The 16,919-nt window shown below is 38.8% G+C and overlaps 1 protein-coding gene across 3 annotated transcripts in view; it reads left to right on the forward strand.

Annotated features, from left to right (window-relative positions):
* Window positions 1-16,919, forward strand: part of Nurf-38 (Inorganic pyrophosphatase Nurf-38) — a 51,965-nt gene that overhangs the window by 24,024 nt on the left and 11,022 nt on the right. For all 3 annotated transcript variants that reach the window (XM_067154769.1, XM_067154770.1, XM_067154771.2), the window contains exons 5-8: window positions 1,969-2,032; window positions 2,114-2,176; window positions 3,970-4,183; window positions 4,882-4,991. In XM_067154769.1, coding sequence (XP_067010870.1) covers window positions 1,969-2,032; window positions 2,114-2,176; window positions 3,970-4,183; window positions 4,882-4,991 — 451 coding nt within the window. The remainder of the gene's footprint in view (window positions 1-1,968; window positions 2,033-2,113; window positions 2,177-3,969; window positions 4,184-4,881; window positions 4,992-16,919) is intronic.

Genomic DNA, 16,919 nt, shown 5'->3' on the forward strand with positions numbered 1-16,919 from the left:
TTCAATAATTGCTTAAACCAACAGCATTGGTCCAGGTAGATCTCACATTTGGGATCACCCGTAGTTTTGGGAGGTATATACATGAATTTTGTTATTAGGATTTGGAAGTTAATGATCTAAAATACAAAATATGCAAGCAAATATGTCCTAAAAAGTAGCTAAATATGACCTTAAAAAGGGTAAGACATGATTGAAGCGTTTCAGGAGTAGGTAGCAAGTATTAGATTATTACCAACATTAAACGTGTCAAACAGTGATGAGTGGTAATACAGCAGACACAGTTATGTAAACTGACAGAGCTACAGTAGGTAAATTAAAACTTTATAGGCACTACATTCATTCAATATCATAGCCCTGAGGCGCAGGGCCATGCTGGCCAACTGTTTCCCTCACCATGGCTAAATCTGGAACTAAGGAGCTCTTCCTCAGTTACTGGGTGTTCTAGTGAACTGAAGAGGATGTGGACGGGGAGAGTACGTACTGACTTGATCTCTCTGCTTGCAGACATGGGAGAACCCAGACATACTGGACAAATGACAAGCTGCAAAGGTAGAACAGATGTACGTCTTTTCAGGCGTTTGCTCTATTAACCAGCGTTTCATCTTAGGTCTGACACTAGACCCTACCCACTGGTGCTGGGGTGTATGCAGGTGAACTTATCAGAAGCCCATTATAAGAGGCACAGTCTGATAACTGCATACGGAAGATAAATCTCCACAATGGAATTCTACAATTTAAGTTTTAGTTTGTACAGTAGTTTAGAGTTTTGAATTTATGTATTAAAGCACAAATTAATAATATTTGGTACCTTGCGATTAGAATTAAGAAGAATGACAAAAGATATTACTTACCAATATTGACTTGCTGTAGCACGCGAAGTATCTTCATGTTTAGACCCTTATACTGGCACAATAATGGTGCTGGCTCACTACACTGAAGGCTGGTTCTGCGCTCTCAGTTGTATTAACATAAACCCTTTAAAATAAAATTTTTAAAATAAATTTCAAAGTGCCTTTTCTGTTGTGCGAAATGCTTGGTGTCGTTTTACAAGGACAGTGGGAAGATACAGGTTAAATCTACCAGGTTTGGGCACGGTATGTAGCAGTCATCTCTCTTGTTACTTTGAAACAAAGGTAGTTTTTTAACTACATTTTTGTTGTGGAATATTTGTGTGTCAGTCTAGTTAAATTTTAAAATATGGATACACAATGTTATTTGAATTCTGCTGCTGATTTCTTATTTAATTTGGCACTACTTCGCTGCTTCTCATTACAAGGAAATTTGTACTATGGTAGACACAAATTTTGTCGCACTTTTGCGAAGTTAATCAACATGAAATATCTCTTGCATAGGCTTTAATTTGAGAGATTTTTAGTGTTTCAGTATTCAAACACAGTAATGAGTAAGGTTTGGATGTTAACAAAAGGTCGTATTTTTTTTCCTGAGGTCAGAGGTCACATTTGGTTATATTATGAGCATTTAAAAAAAAGTTGAAGTGTCGATTTTCCAACACAGGATTTCAAAATACTGTACAGTACTAGATGTGTTTTTCTTTCTTTTTCCGAAAAGAGAGAGGTCGCAATTTTAGAATACATGATTCGGAGAAAGTGATGCTGTACGAACATACGCCGATAGGTACCAAAAAGCATGCTAATACTTCGTTTTTGGTTCCTTTTTAGGAAAACAGAGCAAGAACTGCACCTCGGGGCTATGATACTGAATGAAGTATACAGTTTTAATTTACCTACTGTAGTCTGCATGATTAAGTGTATGTGTTGTATTACTGTTTATCACTTTTTGACACGTTTAATGTTAGTTAATGCCTTTTCGTAAAATATGTAAGTCGTATTTTACCTATTTTTAGGTCATATAGGGCATATTTTGTACTTCTTGAGGTCACAAACTTCTGAACCCTAGTAATAAGCTACCATTCAGTTTGAAGCTGATGTAATACATTGGTTGTTTCAGGTGGCAAAGAGGGGCGAAGTGATTCAGGTGAAGGTGCTGGGCACTATTGCTCTCATTGACGAAGGTGGGTACTGATATTGACCTGTGGTGTGACTGAACTAAAGTAACTTGGCTCTTACTTACTTACTCTGCTCTGATGTTCCAGGCGAGACAGACTGGAAGATTATTGCCATTGATGTCAGGGATCCTCTCGCTGAACAGATGAAAGGTGAGGACTTAATTGATATAAATTTACTCTTTTTAACAGTTAATAAATTACCTCATAGGAGCATTTTCACTAGTTAGAAAGTGAAGCAAGATCTTCTCAACATGGGAAGTTTTCCATTAGTTTATTTTGTTTCATATTATGTGCTGCCCTCTTATGTCATGACAAATAAATCTTCCAGCATATGTACTATGTTTATTTACAAGTGTTATCCTGTAATATTAATAATAATGATCAACATCATCATCATCATCTAGCTGTTTAATATAAGCCTGTCCCTCCACCAGGTCTCCATCTGATCCAGTCTCCTGGTGTTACCCTCCCACTTTCATCTCCTCTATTCTTCTGGGTATCATGGAGTCCTGCGTGTTGGAGAGAGGAAGAATGAATGCTACTTCATGCTGTTTCCTATGATTATAGATCATTCCATGTTAAGAAAATAGTATTACTCTTATGGACCTATAAGGAGTGAACACACTCCCTCTTAAACACCTATAATTTTTCGTGATTAAGGATTTTTATAATTTATAACGCGAGAGGTTGCGAAGGGAAATTGCTCACGCTTAATATTTTAATAAGCTGCTATTTTCCTTTTGCAGTGAATGCTCTGATAAAAATATAAGTATGCACCCTGCTTAACTGCCTTTCAACTAGTACTAACATAATTACCCAGTAACAATATTTTCTCATTGTAAAAAATTAATGAAATTTTTGCAAAATCTGGTAAAATTATGTGAGTTTTTAAAGAGCGCGAGAGGTCCCACGTGAGCAAATTGCCTCAGTGTTTGCATTTGTACATTTCAATGAATGATTTAGTCACAATTCAAGATAAAACTACAGAACTACGCTTCATTGAAAGCCACCATAAACCTCATGAACTTTACTTAAGAAACTTTCTTGGAAATGCAGTCATGTAAGAATGCACTACGTGATGAGTTGCACGAAGTCAATTTGCCACGGCAGATGCGAGAGTGAAGGAAAACTTAAATTACTCCAGAATGCAACAGGCAATACACTGACGATAATCAACGTCAGGCGAGAGGAATGGAGGGATGAAACAAGCTCCCTAAGCCCTACAATGGCTAACAACGAAATTATTACAAATATTTAAAAAGTGTGGCAAACTGCCGCGGGCACGACCTCTCGCGTGTTAAGAAAAAAGAGGATGAGGCATTTTTAGCCCGTAAGTTATTAAAATAACTACTTAATATTCTGTATTTCATACGTTCATTCGCAGGGAGGAAGCTCAATGTTGGGAGAAGCAATTGCTTTGTTGCCTTCCTTCACTTTTTCTTCCGAGTTATTCTTGTACGTGTAACGTGTAATCTGTTACACTGTGAATTTATGTGCCACAGTTCCCTCCTTTAAGCTGTGAAAACCAAAATGAACCTCCTCCTAAACCCCCAGTCCCCTAGATTTCCTAAAAATAATCAGGAGCTTAGTTTTTTCCTACTTTTATCTTGAAGTTGAATATTGAGTAATCCCATGATGCTGTTGAGCAGAGCTGGTTGATATGGCAACCTTGTTGTTGTAAGAGCAACACTGTTTTAACATGGAATGACCTATTACTTACTGCTTCCACTAGTGAAATTTACAACCTGTTCCATTCCTCTTATTTTTTGAGTTCATGTGTTGGTATTTGTTTTCCTCTGTTGTTTTGCCTGCTTTCATACTTTCATTTTTGTTATCTTATTTTCTTTCATCTCCCTGTGTCCATGGTGGCCACTTTATGGCTTCTGATGGTAGGTCACAGAACCAGATGTTATTCTGAAATGAGTCTGTGTTTCTATCCTTAGACGTTGCTGACATCGAGAAGCACTACCCAGGTCTCCTTAAAGCCACCATTGAGTGGTTTAAGATCTACAAAATCCCAGATGGCAAACCGGAGAATCAGTTCGCTTTCAACGGAGAGGCCAAGAACAGGGAGTTTGCGCTCCATGTGATTGAGGAAGTCCATAAATACTGGCAAAGTCTGGTGAAGAAGGAGGCAGAAGCTGGAGGAATATCGTGGTAAGTTCTTAGCAAGTGACATCATGATAGGTTGGTATTGTGTACATTCTGTGGGCTGAATGGCCAGTGGTATAAGTTAAATAGAACACTCAATTTATCTTGCTTTATGGAATTAAAATTAAGAATTCGGGGCTAAATGTTGCACTGGATAATGATGAATTTATGAATTTATTTGGAAGGATTTTTTTAATGTTTGCAAACAAACCATCATATTTGTTGTCAGATGATTAGCGTTTCACCTCGCTACTTAATCTAACATTGTCGTGAACAAAATGTCAGATTTTTAAGTTCGGTACCTTAGGAGCAGTGACCAAGAATATATCCAGTGATGCACAGCACTAGTTTGAAGTAGCATGGTATTTAGATGACTGGCCTGATATTTGCTGGCAGTGGACAGTGTTAAATCATGATGTGGTAACAAACCTATAAATGAAATATGGACAGGAAATTATTTTTAACTGAACCCATTTTCAACTTTTGTTTACCTGATTGAGAAATAAAAATAGCAACATTTTGAAGCATACAGACAGAATTGTAATCTTATTTCTGTAGGTTATATTGCAGGGACATAACATGAAACTACATCAGTAAGAGATGGCTACAGCTGTGTGTGTGTTCTTGTACTGTCTACAGTATTCTTATCCAGCATGACCATATTTTTTTTTAAATAATGAGTTAATGTATCTCTTGTTGTACAGTGCCAATGTTACGAATGTGGAGAGCCCGTTCAAGATAGACCAGAAGGATGCCGAGGATATCATTTTGAAGAGCCCGCAACCTGAGCCTGCTCAGCCTGTTGAACCTATAGGTACGTTGCTATGCATGTTAACTCCTGAAATATTGAGATGAAACCCTGCATGAAATTTTTAAAAAAATTTTTCCTTATTGCCTCCAAAGTCAGTTGTAATACAGTAGAAGTCCGCTATAGAGAGAATGGTGTATAGCAAGATTTTTTTGTCCCTATGCATAATCCTTCGGTTACAGTGAGAACCGTATCGCTGATGCATCTGTTATTACGAGCGATTAAGCGCGCACTGTTTTTTTTTTTTCGTTATCAGTATTTATACACTCAAGCGATTATGTTGAATGCGATTGATCATCTTTTGTATAGTTTTCACACTGTGCGCACTACCGAGCTATCTCGTCGACGTTAGAAGGTGATATTGGAGTAGATTACTAATACCCGTCGACTGTTAATCAGTAAAGAAAATTCAAAATGAAAGAGAACATGTTTTCGTAATAAATAACGTGGCCGATAGCAGTTGGTGACTCGTTAGGAATATATAAGGCTGAAGTAAACGATCGCTTAATTTTAATGCTATATACTGATATTAAGTGAGAATGTGATACACCTCAAGATACGGCAGAGTGCAACACTGATTTCAGAGGTTACTTTGTTTAGGGTCACGTGGCTATCAGCTTGCATTCGGAAAGTAGTGGGTTAGAACCCCACTGTCGGCAGCCCTGAAGATGGTTTTCCATGATTTCCTATTTTCACACCAGGCAAATGCTGGGGCTGTACCTTAAGGCCATTGATGCTTCTTCCCACTCCTAGCCATTTCCTATCCCATTGTTGCCACAAATCCTATATGTGTCGATGTGACATAAAGCAGATAGTAAAAAAAGTTCATAATTTTTCGCGTGGTTATATTTTGGGAATGCTATTGCCATGAAAATTCATAGCGAGAAGGTTATCATTTCTCTACTGGCGCTTGAAATGTTTTCATTATACATATTCAGTTAACTTAAGAGTTATGTATAAATGTTAGTGTGTCTATACTAGGTTTCTACCTTTACAGAGTGAATTAAACATATCCGTTAAAGTTTTTTTTTGCTATTTGCTTTACGTCGCACCGACGCAGATATGTCTTATGGCGATGTTGGGATAGGAAAGGCCTAGGAATGGGAAGGAAGCAACCATGGCACAGCTCCAGCATTTGCCTGGTGTGAAAATGGGAAACCACGGAACACCATCTTCAGGGCTGCCGACAGAAGTAATGAATAAGTCATAGTGCAGATATCTACCGTGAAAACACAAGTTTTGAACAGACCGATTGCCTTTTCATACTGATTTTAATATGTGCGGTGTTTTTCCTCTGACTTTTACGAAAAATCAGATATATCGACAATACGTTGTGTATGTTGGGTATTCAGCCCGAAGGTTGGTTTGACCCTCTGCAGCTCCGCCAACAGCTGTAATAAATAGCCTAGGCATCACTATAATGGACTTCTGCTGTATTTAGTGATATCTCAGTTTCTTGGGTTGTCTCGTTTCAGTTGGAAGTGAACATTTAAGTGTGCCACATTAGGGATAATATATTATTTTGTGCATCACTGGGTGACCCCAGGGAGAAGTTAATAGAATGAAGAAACAAAAACCTGTAATCTCTGTTCTTAGTCTCTAAGGAATTTGTTTCTTTTTTCTCAAATTCATCAAGGAGGGATTTTGTTTGTTTAAAGACGACACAAATACATTGGAAGCAATTTCGACAAGCATTCAGTAATGAAAGAAATGAACACACAGAGAGAGAGAGAGAGAGAGAGAGAGTGTGGCATTGGCATTCAATGACTGGGAAGAAGCTTTTGACATGATAAACTGGGAACTATTATTTGAATGTATGAAGAAAGTAGGAATTGACTGGAAAGATAGGAGGCTCATTTGGAAAATGTACAAGAACCAGTTTACAAATGTAGTGGTGAATGGATGTACAAGAATGGCAAGATTTAAGAAAGGAGTGAGGCAGGGTTGTCCACCTTTTCAGTTTGTTATTGAAGAAGCAGTATGTGTGTTAAAGGAAAGGATTAAAGGAAAAAATGAAATGGTGTATGGCTTTTAGTGCTGGGAGTGTCCGAGGACATGTTCGGCTCGCCAGGTGCAGGTCTTTTGATTTGATTCCCATAGGCGACCTGCACGTCTTGATGAGGATGAAATGATGATGAAGACGACACATACACCCAGTCCCCGTGCTGGCAAAATAAACCAATGATGGTTAAAATTCACGACCCTGCCAGGAATCGAACCCGGGACCCCTGTGACCAAAGGCCAGCACGCTAACCATTTACCCATGAAGCCGGACGGAAGAGCAATGTGTCTATGCAAAGACATGGGGGATGCATATAGGCTGGAATGAGATAGGAGTAAAGAAAACATTCGCTAGTCTCGGATTGATTCTGCACGACAGAAGTTAATTATCACTATGGAACACTAGATATTCTGAACTGCGTTTGAACTAAGAACCAGCCGCCCCATGCTCTTCCTATCGGCGACACAACAGCTGTCTGCTGAATTCACTGTATAGGAGGAGTATGGGCATCTGACCTAGCCTCAGATCCACAGCATATTTTTTAAATTTTTGGCACTGTTTTATGTCACACAGCCAGTCCTTAGGTCAATGATGGGGGAAGGAAAGGGATAGCATGAGGATGGAAGTGACCATTTGCCTGGTGTAACCACAGAAAACCATTTTCAGGGCCTGCCCACCTTCTCCCACAGCTAAGAGACCCAAGTTGCGTGACCACAGGCAAAGTGGTGACTGAGTGAGCTGTGTGCTGTTGTGTGTATTAAATCATCAACTGCATTGTGGCTCAGTGAATATGTTTATTAGTTCACAACATGTGAATTCACGATTCACATGTTATTTGCTCGGCTTGTCAACTCCAAACATGATTTCAAGAAAAATTCCTGGATGTAAAAGCTTTAGGTCATTAAATAATCCATTTTTAGAATAATTTTCAGGCTATGGTAAAGAGTTCAGCATAAGAAATTGGAAATTCACTGATGAAAAATTAGATGACTCTGTCGTGAAAAATGCGTAAGAACAGTTGCATCACCACTGCTAATTCTGGTGACACACGGCAACGAATGTCATGCTGGCTGATAGGGCGAACACTGCACGGCTGGTTCTTAGTTCGAACGCTCTCCCGGTATATCTTATACTGTTGGCAGATTGACTGGTAAAGAGGAATATAGATAGATGAGAAAAGAATCAACAGTATTAGATTTGCAGAAGACATTTCCATAGTAGCAGACTCTGAGAAGGAATAACGGCAAATAAAATGTTGACTGTTCTGTGTGATACATTGAAACATTACAAACTTCAAATCAATAGTAAGAAAATCAAAATTTTAGTTGTGAGCAAAGATGGCAGGAAAGTTAATACAAACATAAGAATGGGAAATTCCAAAATAGAACAAGTGCAACATTTCTGTTGCTTAGGAAGCATTACAACTGAAGACAATAGATGCACCAAGAAAATCAAAAGAAGAATAGCTCTTGCTAAACAGGCCTTTCATAATAAAAGAAATCTTTTAACAAATACCCATATAAGTATAGAAGCACGAAAGGCTTTTCTAAAATCCTTTGTCTGGAGCGTACTACTCTATGGTTGTGAGAGCTGGACTATTCGAACAAAGGAAAGGGATTCATTGGAAGCAACTGAAATGAGGATTTGGAGGAAAATGACGGACGTGCTGAACTGAAAAAAATGGGACTAATTGAGATGTTCTAAAGGAAATCAATGAACAGTGGAAACTGATGAAATGGCGTATGGCTTTTAGTGCCAGGACTGTCCGAGGACATGTTCGGCTCGCCAGATGTAGGTCCTTTGATTTGACTCCCGTAGACGACCTGCGCGTCGTGATGAGGATGAAATGATGATGAAGATGACACGTTCACCCAGTCCCCGTGCCAGCGAAATTAACCAATGATGGTTAAATTTCCCAACCCTGCCGGGAATCAAACCCAGGATCCCTGTGCCCAAATGCCAGCACGCTAACCGTTTAGCCATGGAGCTGGACAATGGAGACTGATAAAGGATGTGGAAAGAAGGAAGATAAAACTTGTTTAGTTCATATCCCGAGACATAATGACTTCCAAGTAAACGTCATTGAAGGAAAAATACTAGTAAAGAAAGGAAGAGGAAGACCAAGGAAGATTGTAAAACTAACAAGGAAGTGAAGGGAACAGCAGGATTGAGAGAATAGTTGCAGCGAGAAGGCTTAGCCTTTAGTGTATGATGATGGTTCAGTAATGGGCTGTATGCATAAAACTTGTCCTTTTTACTACAAAAAAATTCTTTGCTGCTGCAGACTGAACTTAGGCTCTGCCAGGTCCTCTATCCGTATATGTGTGTATCAATTACAGTAGAACCTCGATGCATCATTCCCAGAGCTGTCATTTTCCAGTATCCATCGTTCAATTTATATGGTCCCAAAAATATTCCATATAAACCAATGTTAAATTTGCCCGCATCTATCGTTCCTCAAACTATCGTTTTATTGCAAAGATCGTCAAAAAAGTATTTGTCCTCGGCCACAATTTTCCTGTATGTATCGATCGAACATAAGAAAAATATACGTAAAGGTTCTTTGAATCTAAAGGGACAGCTGAACACTCGAGCATATAATAGCGGCAGCCTGTTACGCGAGAATGGATGAGCGATTACAAGTTGCTAGTCTTGAGCAAGGATCTCGTAGGCTGGAGTGCTGTGTGCAGGTTATTCACGCGCAACCTCACAATGAGCCTCCTGGCGCCAATGCTTCTCCTCGACCCACTAACTGGTCCCTAGAAGTATTATTTACAAGAATTAAATTGAGGCACTGTAAAACTCAAATTTGCCACCATTTTCTGTGTTGCTATTGGCTGGCTAGGGCTGCCAGCTTCGTTGAAAATGAGAAAATCGCACAGTTTAAAATAATCACGGCCTGCGCCGGGTACTCTTTAATTAGTCACAGGGTTATTAATCACGTCGTACCTTGTGATGTGCATAGGATGCTAGAGGCCTGTTGACTACTTTGTTTCCCCCTTGCCCAGTTGTCTTGTTACAAGCTGGACCTAACCAAGCCAGACCAATAATCTTTTCACTAGCCTGGTCTTATTGCTAATTCCTAAGTAGGCTGCATCACTTAGCCCGCTGTGACGTCATCCGAGCCGTGCCATGTGGGATCTCTAACCTATCGTTCGCGAAGGGTCTACAGAATCTTTACCAAAAACAGATTACCGCCGTAATATCCACGTATATCATTAATTTCCAATAAGAGAACTGACCTTGGTTTTCCAGTTACGGGATGTAAAGAAAAGTGAAACAAAACGGCGTAAAAGTTGCACTTTTTATTTTCATCGTGTATATCACGATTGCAGCGGTTTGATACCGTTATATATAGTATGAGCATGTCCGGCTCCGTGGCTAAATTGTTAGTATGTGTTGGCCTTCAGTTCAAGGGGTCACAATTGGGACGGGGATTTTAACTACTTACGCATTAGGATTCATCTTACGTAGAGCTGCATATTCGTAAGCGCGTAGATCGCCTATCATGCGACAGTTGCAAGTGATAACTCAAAAGATCTGCACCCGGCTTCGGAGGCCACATGCCATTATTATTATTATTATTATTATTATTATTATTATTATTATTATTATTATTATTATTATTATTATTATTATATTAGACGAAAAATGCCCAAATACAGTACCCATATTTTATTATTATGCTTTCCTCCTATTTTATGTGTCACCCGCATCAATCATCATTTTCCCCCTCACCCTTGAAAAACGATGCATCGAGGTTTTACTGTAGTTCCTTCCTGGAGTAGTTATCTTATTGCTGGCACGTGTAATGCATAGCACTTTGTGATTCTGTATAATTCTGACTTTAACAATCAGCCTATAGATTACATTTCATCTGGAGCAGTGCTGACTGGCTCATGTTTAAGTGGTGACAGAGGACAGCCAGATGTGTTTTGTAAACTTCGTGAAGGTCCACCTTGTTCTTCTCAGAAAGTTGTAGGCACCAACGATTAACCAAGACTGAATATACTAAATCATCTTTCACTTAATTTTTGAGAAAAGAGAATGGATCAGATTCAGAAGTCATAGTAATTTTTCTTTCAGAATTACTTTTACATGGAAGTATTAATGTAAAATATCACGGCCTGTCCACGCAGCTAATGTGCGTTGTGTCGTGGATGTATTTGCATTACTGTCGTTTAACCATCGCTATGATGGGGATCTCTACACTACACTCCCAAGCTCATCTAATTCTGAAACACTTTTATCACCAGTTATATCATCCGTGCAAATTTCATTTACCCTATTTTCAAGCTGATCAGCGAGAATTGTTGACACAGTACTGAACTGACTTCGTGTGAGGGTTCTAGCAGATGCTCTATCAAGATCAGAACTTTGAAGCCTCACACAGAAAAAAAAAGAAAATCATGAACATGTGTCTTGTTGACTGTCAAAGCTGCAAGGAAGCAGTGTGTGTGTTTAAGTGCAGAAACACTCCAACTCTGGGGAACAGGTGGGTTTGTAGCGACTGTTTACATACCCATACCACGTAATGAGTTAACTTGCCCAAAGACAGATTATACAATCTCTGAATTAAATCAAGCATTGGATAAAAAATATTCGATATTAAAGTAAAAGTAAAGAAAACATGTGATTAGGAGGCAAGAATGAATAGGACAATAAAATTCCTTCCCTGCAAGAATGAGTTATTGAGCAAAAATTCAAATTTAAGTATTAAAACGCCAGACATAAACTGTAATAGATTAACTAAACAAATCTTTTACTTCTGCTGTAACTGCAAAACAAAACCTAACTGGTTTAAAGAAACTGAAAAAGACCTAGTAGAATTTAAAATGACAGAAAATTCACTATTCCAGCGAACAGCTAAAGTAATAACTAAAGACGAAAATATAAAGTTCCAAGACAAATCTACATTAAAAGCTATACCTATTATCTCAGAAGCAAGAGGAAATAAAGATCAGAAAGAATGAATAAATACTGGGCACTAAGAAAACACCACCACACAGGGAAATGATTGATTCGCTGTATCCCAAAGAGGTTCAATGAAAGAAGAAAACACCAGGCAAGTCTATAAGAAAAATTAAATCCTATGGTACTACAGCCCTTGTGGACTTTGGCCTGCTGACTGGTCAGCGCAACGGTGTCCTCTTGGCCGTTATTCTTTACTTCCTGGATGAAGGCCACTGTCTTTCCAACAGATGGCTCCTCAATTCTTCTCATGTAGGCACTGGCCATACTCTCCGGACTCACACCTAGCAACTATCATATATTTGGGGTCATGAATAAACCTGTGCGTGGTCGCTGTTTTTCTGACTTTAAAGAACTGTAAACAGCTGCCAAGGCATGGGTACCATGGCACTCCGAAACATTGGTTCCAGAAGGATGTGGAGACGCTGACACACGGATGGCAAAAGTGCTTACGGTTAAAGTGTAAATAAATATAGTGCTCCCTTCATAAATTTCATGTCATCCCTCTTTTATTTTATTTGGCCAGCTATAGACAGTCATTTAAAGTCTTTTACCTTTGCCCAGTATTCCTCAATTTGTCTTTTCAGTGAGCTTTCTTTCTTCTTGCCTGTTTTGAGTTTGGGCTTTCATCTGCAAACCATGGTGTCCTCAGTTTCTTTCCAGAAAGATATTGTTTTGGACGTTTTCACAGGAGATTCCCCCACTTCACCTTAGTGAACTAGGCTTCTTTGATCTTATCCAGAAAGTAGGCAAAAATACAGTTGGGCAGTGAACATAATTGTAATTTCTAAATTTATTTGAAAAAATTGTCATATAGAAAAGAAATCTGTGTATAAGCATAATCAGAATTATCTATAATTTCTTCTATAGGTTCCTCAATTTAATTTTCAGTTGGAATAACTTGTGGTACTTGTGACATATTTATGACTGAAGATAGGTGAATAACATGAGCACGTTTCTAACTTTTGGGTGGGAAGTTAGTTCATTCCACCCAGCACATCCGAGGGTACATCAACGTAGTGGGTTTTTCATGACTGCGGATATCGCAAGCTCTGTTGACTTTGTCAGCTTGTAAGGTTTAAAAGAGCATAATAGGCACCTTCTTCTCTCTCACTATTTCATGAAAAAAAAAAATTACTGTACAAATCCAGAGGAAGATTTGTGCTGTGCTGTGTTGTGCTGATTGGATGTACTGTAAGTGTGTTCAAGCAGACCTGCGAGTATTGACATCGAAAGTTTGGAGAAGGTATACTTGAAAACATCAAAGGATGACATTGAAGGAATTAACACTAGAACTGAATATATATGGGGCCGTTTGCAGAAACGGTATTTAGAAGATGTCTATGGTTAAACAATGCCTAAGTATGGCTGCCGCATTGCAGAGACGTTATTTATCACTTAGACACTGTCTTAAACCGATGTTCAACCGGTCATGTTTAAACACTGTCGAGAGCACTGTTTAACCTCAAATAAGAGGAGTGAATCACAATCAGAGGTTTTGTACCATGAAATATATAATTTGTATTATTATTATTATTATTAGTATAAAATTTCGCACAATGTGCATGGAGTAGTTAATTTTCACAGAACTTTCTTAGAGAGGAGCCGCGTCGATTACACCACAGTACGTGATATCTGTCACATGGCCGACTGCATAGTTCACACAGACACTGTATATCCGGAACGTGGAACTTCTTCATGCTGCACACTCTGGTGAAACCCATGTACTGCAAGTCGGGTAACTATGTGTCGAAGCTCGTAGTTCGAGTCCAGTCAGTTGACATCATTGCTTCGGTCGCAATTTGTATTATGTTGAGATGATTCCGGGAAGAAAGGTTAATCCGACGGCCTCTCTGTGGGTCGCCCGCTGCTAAATCGCAGCATTTCTTTTGACATGCACGGGGAGATAATCGTAAAATAAGGTTTCACTTTACGAGAGGCTTGTTTCTTGAGACTGACAAAGTGACAGTCCGGTAACTGTCAACTTGAATACAATTCTTGGCAACCTATATATTTCATTATATTCATGGGGTAATTTCCACGGAGTTATAGGTCACTTCGACTACATACATATCAGAATTACGTGTCCCAATTGTCAGAGGGCTGTCACATACATCAACCGGGAGGTATTCACTTATATTTATTGCCAAGTAAACACACATAATAGTGAAAACTAAAAAGTAGGTTGTATGGGGTTTTTATATATATAATCGTATAAGTTTTCGGCTACTATCAGATAGGAACAGGCAAGTGGTGGTGATTATTGTTTAAAGAGGACTGGGGAAGAAGAGCCGTGGCCATAATAAGAGGCCTAGTATTTGCCTGGTGTAAAAATAGGGAAACTACGGAAAACATTCTTCACGGCTGCCGATGATGTGTTTTGAACCTACAATCTCCAGAATGTAAGCTACATCTATATGGCCCGTACAGTACACTCGGTTACACATTACTATTGCTTCATCTTCCCTTCGTCGAAGCTACCGTATTTATGAGTAGATTACACTCACTGTAACAACGCTATAATGAAAGTTACACTTCCCCGTACGGTGGCGTGTCGCTTTAGTGTCGATAATATTATGAGATTTATTTTACACCAAATGCAATACTCTTATCTGTGGGCAAGTCATGATCAGCCATATTTGAGTAATGTGTAGGAAGACAAACAGCTGACTGGCGTTCGGCGCACACACAGACGAATTTCATTGGTTGCAACAAGCAAAGAATTGCATGAAAGATGCTTCTGTCTCCATTTTCAAAGCGAAATTGAAACTTTAAGGGATGTCTAGTTAAACATTGACTGAACACTGTTTATGCAATGGAAGATCGTGAACGATTTAGACGTTGTTTAGGTAGACGATGTCTAAGGCTTAAAACTAGTCATCATTTCTGCAATCAGCCCGTAGTCTTCTAATGCAAGAAACCACATGAAGAGGCCTGGTTACATTTTTCTTTGCTGAGTATTACATGATGTGGTTCACTTTGTGTATCTATGATTGTTGAGACACAGTCAAAATTATCTGAAACATCTGGTGACAAGAAGTGGAATGCATACTACAATTATAAACCAATTTATACGTTGTGGTTTTGGATGTACAGCGGGTATGCAGAGTCATCAGCTGAACATTTGTCGTTGTGCAAAATTAACTTATTTCCCCATCTTATTGTGCATTTCTTAATAATTCCATACCAGTTGACAAAAGGCAACAGAAATCTACAGCATCAAAGAGAAAAGACCCATGAACATATCAGAGTTCCGGTCAAACACGTGAACTTACAACACACAAGTCATGTCCCCGACTTAACTGTTGCGTGGGTTTCAGTGTGTTAAGAAGTTGATATTAAGTGTTCTAGAATTCCTTGTGGGGTTTTTAAGAGTAGAATGTAGTATTCTATAGGAAGCCTAAGAATATTGAGTCTGAAGGTGAAATCCTACCATATACGTTCGTATTCATGATAACAGATGTGTTTTGTACTGTATTCAGTAAACTGGTTTGTTTTAAATACTATTATAATTTTCACACTTTTATCTTGGATCATAAAATGTGATGTTTGAAAATAATGTTAGTCTCTCTAATTACACAGTTGATGTTTTGAGATATTAAGGGAGGTTATGAGACAATTTCTGGTGCACTGTTGATAAGCATATTAAAATGTTAACTTACCTCTATTACCCATCAAAACATGTGAGGGCTGTCTGTTGTATATTCAATTAATGACAAAATTCTGTTCTAGGTAACATTTCTTTAAATATTATGGAAATTTGTTGGATTATACTGAATTTGTTGACTTCTTAATCATCAGATGCATTGAACTTTGTATCTTTATACATGTGGACACACAAATTGAGTTCTGCACATAGTACAAAGGTCTTATTTCTTTAACTCCGTGGATAGTGAGTTTTCTCATCTCGACCAGCAGTCTTGACGTCATTCCTTCACCCCACCATCGTATGGCACAGAGTGCTGCCATAGGTTCCCCAGGAGGAGGAATGGGAACTGCGGCAGCTCGCAGCTTGCACTAGCCTCATCCTCGCTTCTTATTCATTGGGATTCAGAGGATTATCCTTGAATCACATCTCCTCAGCCTGATAGCCTGGATAAGGTCCTTTGACGTCGCAAAGGAAAATCATTCTCCATGGCCATTTTGAATCCAGAGTGCGCTGTGTTATGTTGCACACGTGAAGTGGCAACAGGGCAACAACTTGCAGTTTGATCACCCACCGAGTGACTCAAGAATTGAGTGGTCTGGTATACTGAGTCTGTTGTTGATTTTCAAATTTAGGTTGACTTGCGCTGCTCTCTGTTGAAATATGGCCCATTTTGGATGAGCAGCAATGAGTCTTGCTAGAATCTGTCAAGACTTGTTCACAAATGAGTCTGTCTCTGTTCGTTTTAACAGCAGGGTCATTCCCTGACCAAATGAGTTGGGTAGCTGAAGTGGAGACAGAATGAGCTTAGACTCGCTTATTTCATGACTCAAATTCAATTCCTATCCCTGCAGTCCTCAGCTATCTTTAATCTTCTTGACGGAAATATGAAATGTTTGATCGGAATATCTGCAAAATGAAGTAACATATTCTGTGCAGGGGGGATTATATATGAGAAAAGAAGTACTACACAAGGATAACATAACAATGGAGCAAGCAAAATACTACCTAATGAAATAACTCCACATAGGCATATCCTAATTACAACAGATTTTTTCCTACTATGCACTAACAAAATTTATAGCTGCCCTTAAATATAAAAAGTGCGAGGGGAGATGTCTTCTATAATGACTTGAAAACTTCTCTCGAAACTCTGGCGGAGACTTGAACAGCAAATATTGAAATGTATTAACCTAAAAGGATAGCTGCCCTTGCCTAAGGGTTACCACAATGATATAGCCTCGTAATTAATTGTTTCAAGCAATATTTCAATTATATTTTGAATGGAAGTGTCTATTATTTATTGATTCCATAT

Source organism: Anabrus simplex, chromosome 10 (genome assembly GCF_040414725.1).
Source record: "Anabrus simplex isolate iqAnaSimp1 chromosome 10, ASM4041472v1, whole genome shotgun sequence".
In the NCBI taxonomy this organism is placed as follows: Eukaryota; Metazoa; Arthropoda; class Insecta; order Orthoptera; family Tettigoniidae; genus Anabrus; species Anabrus simplex.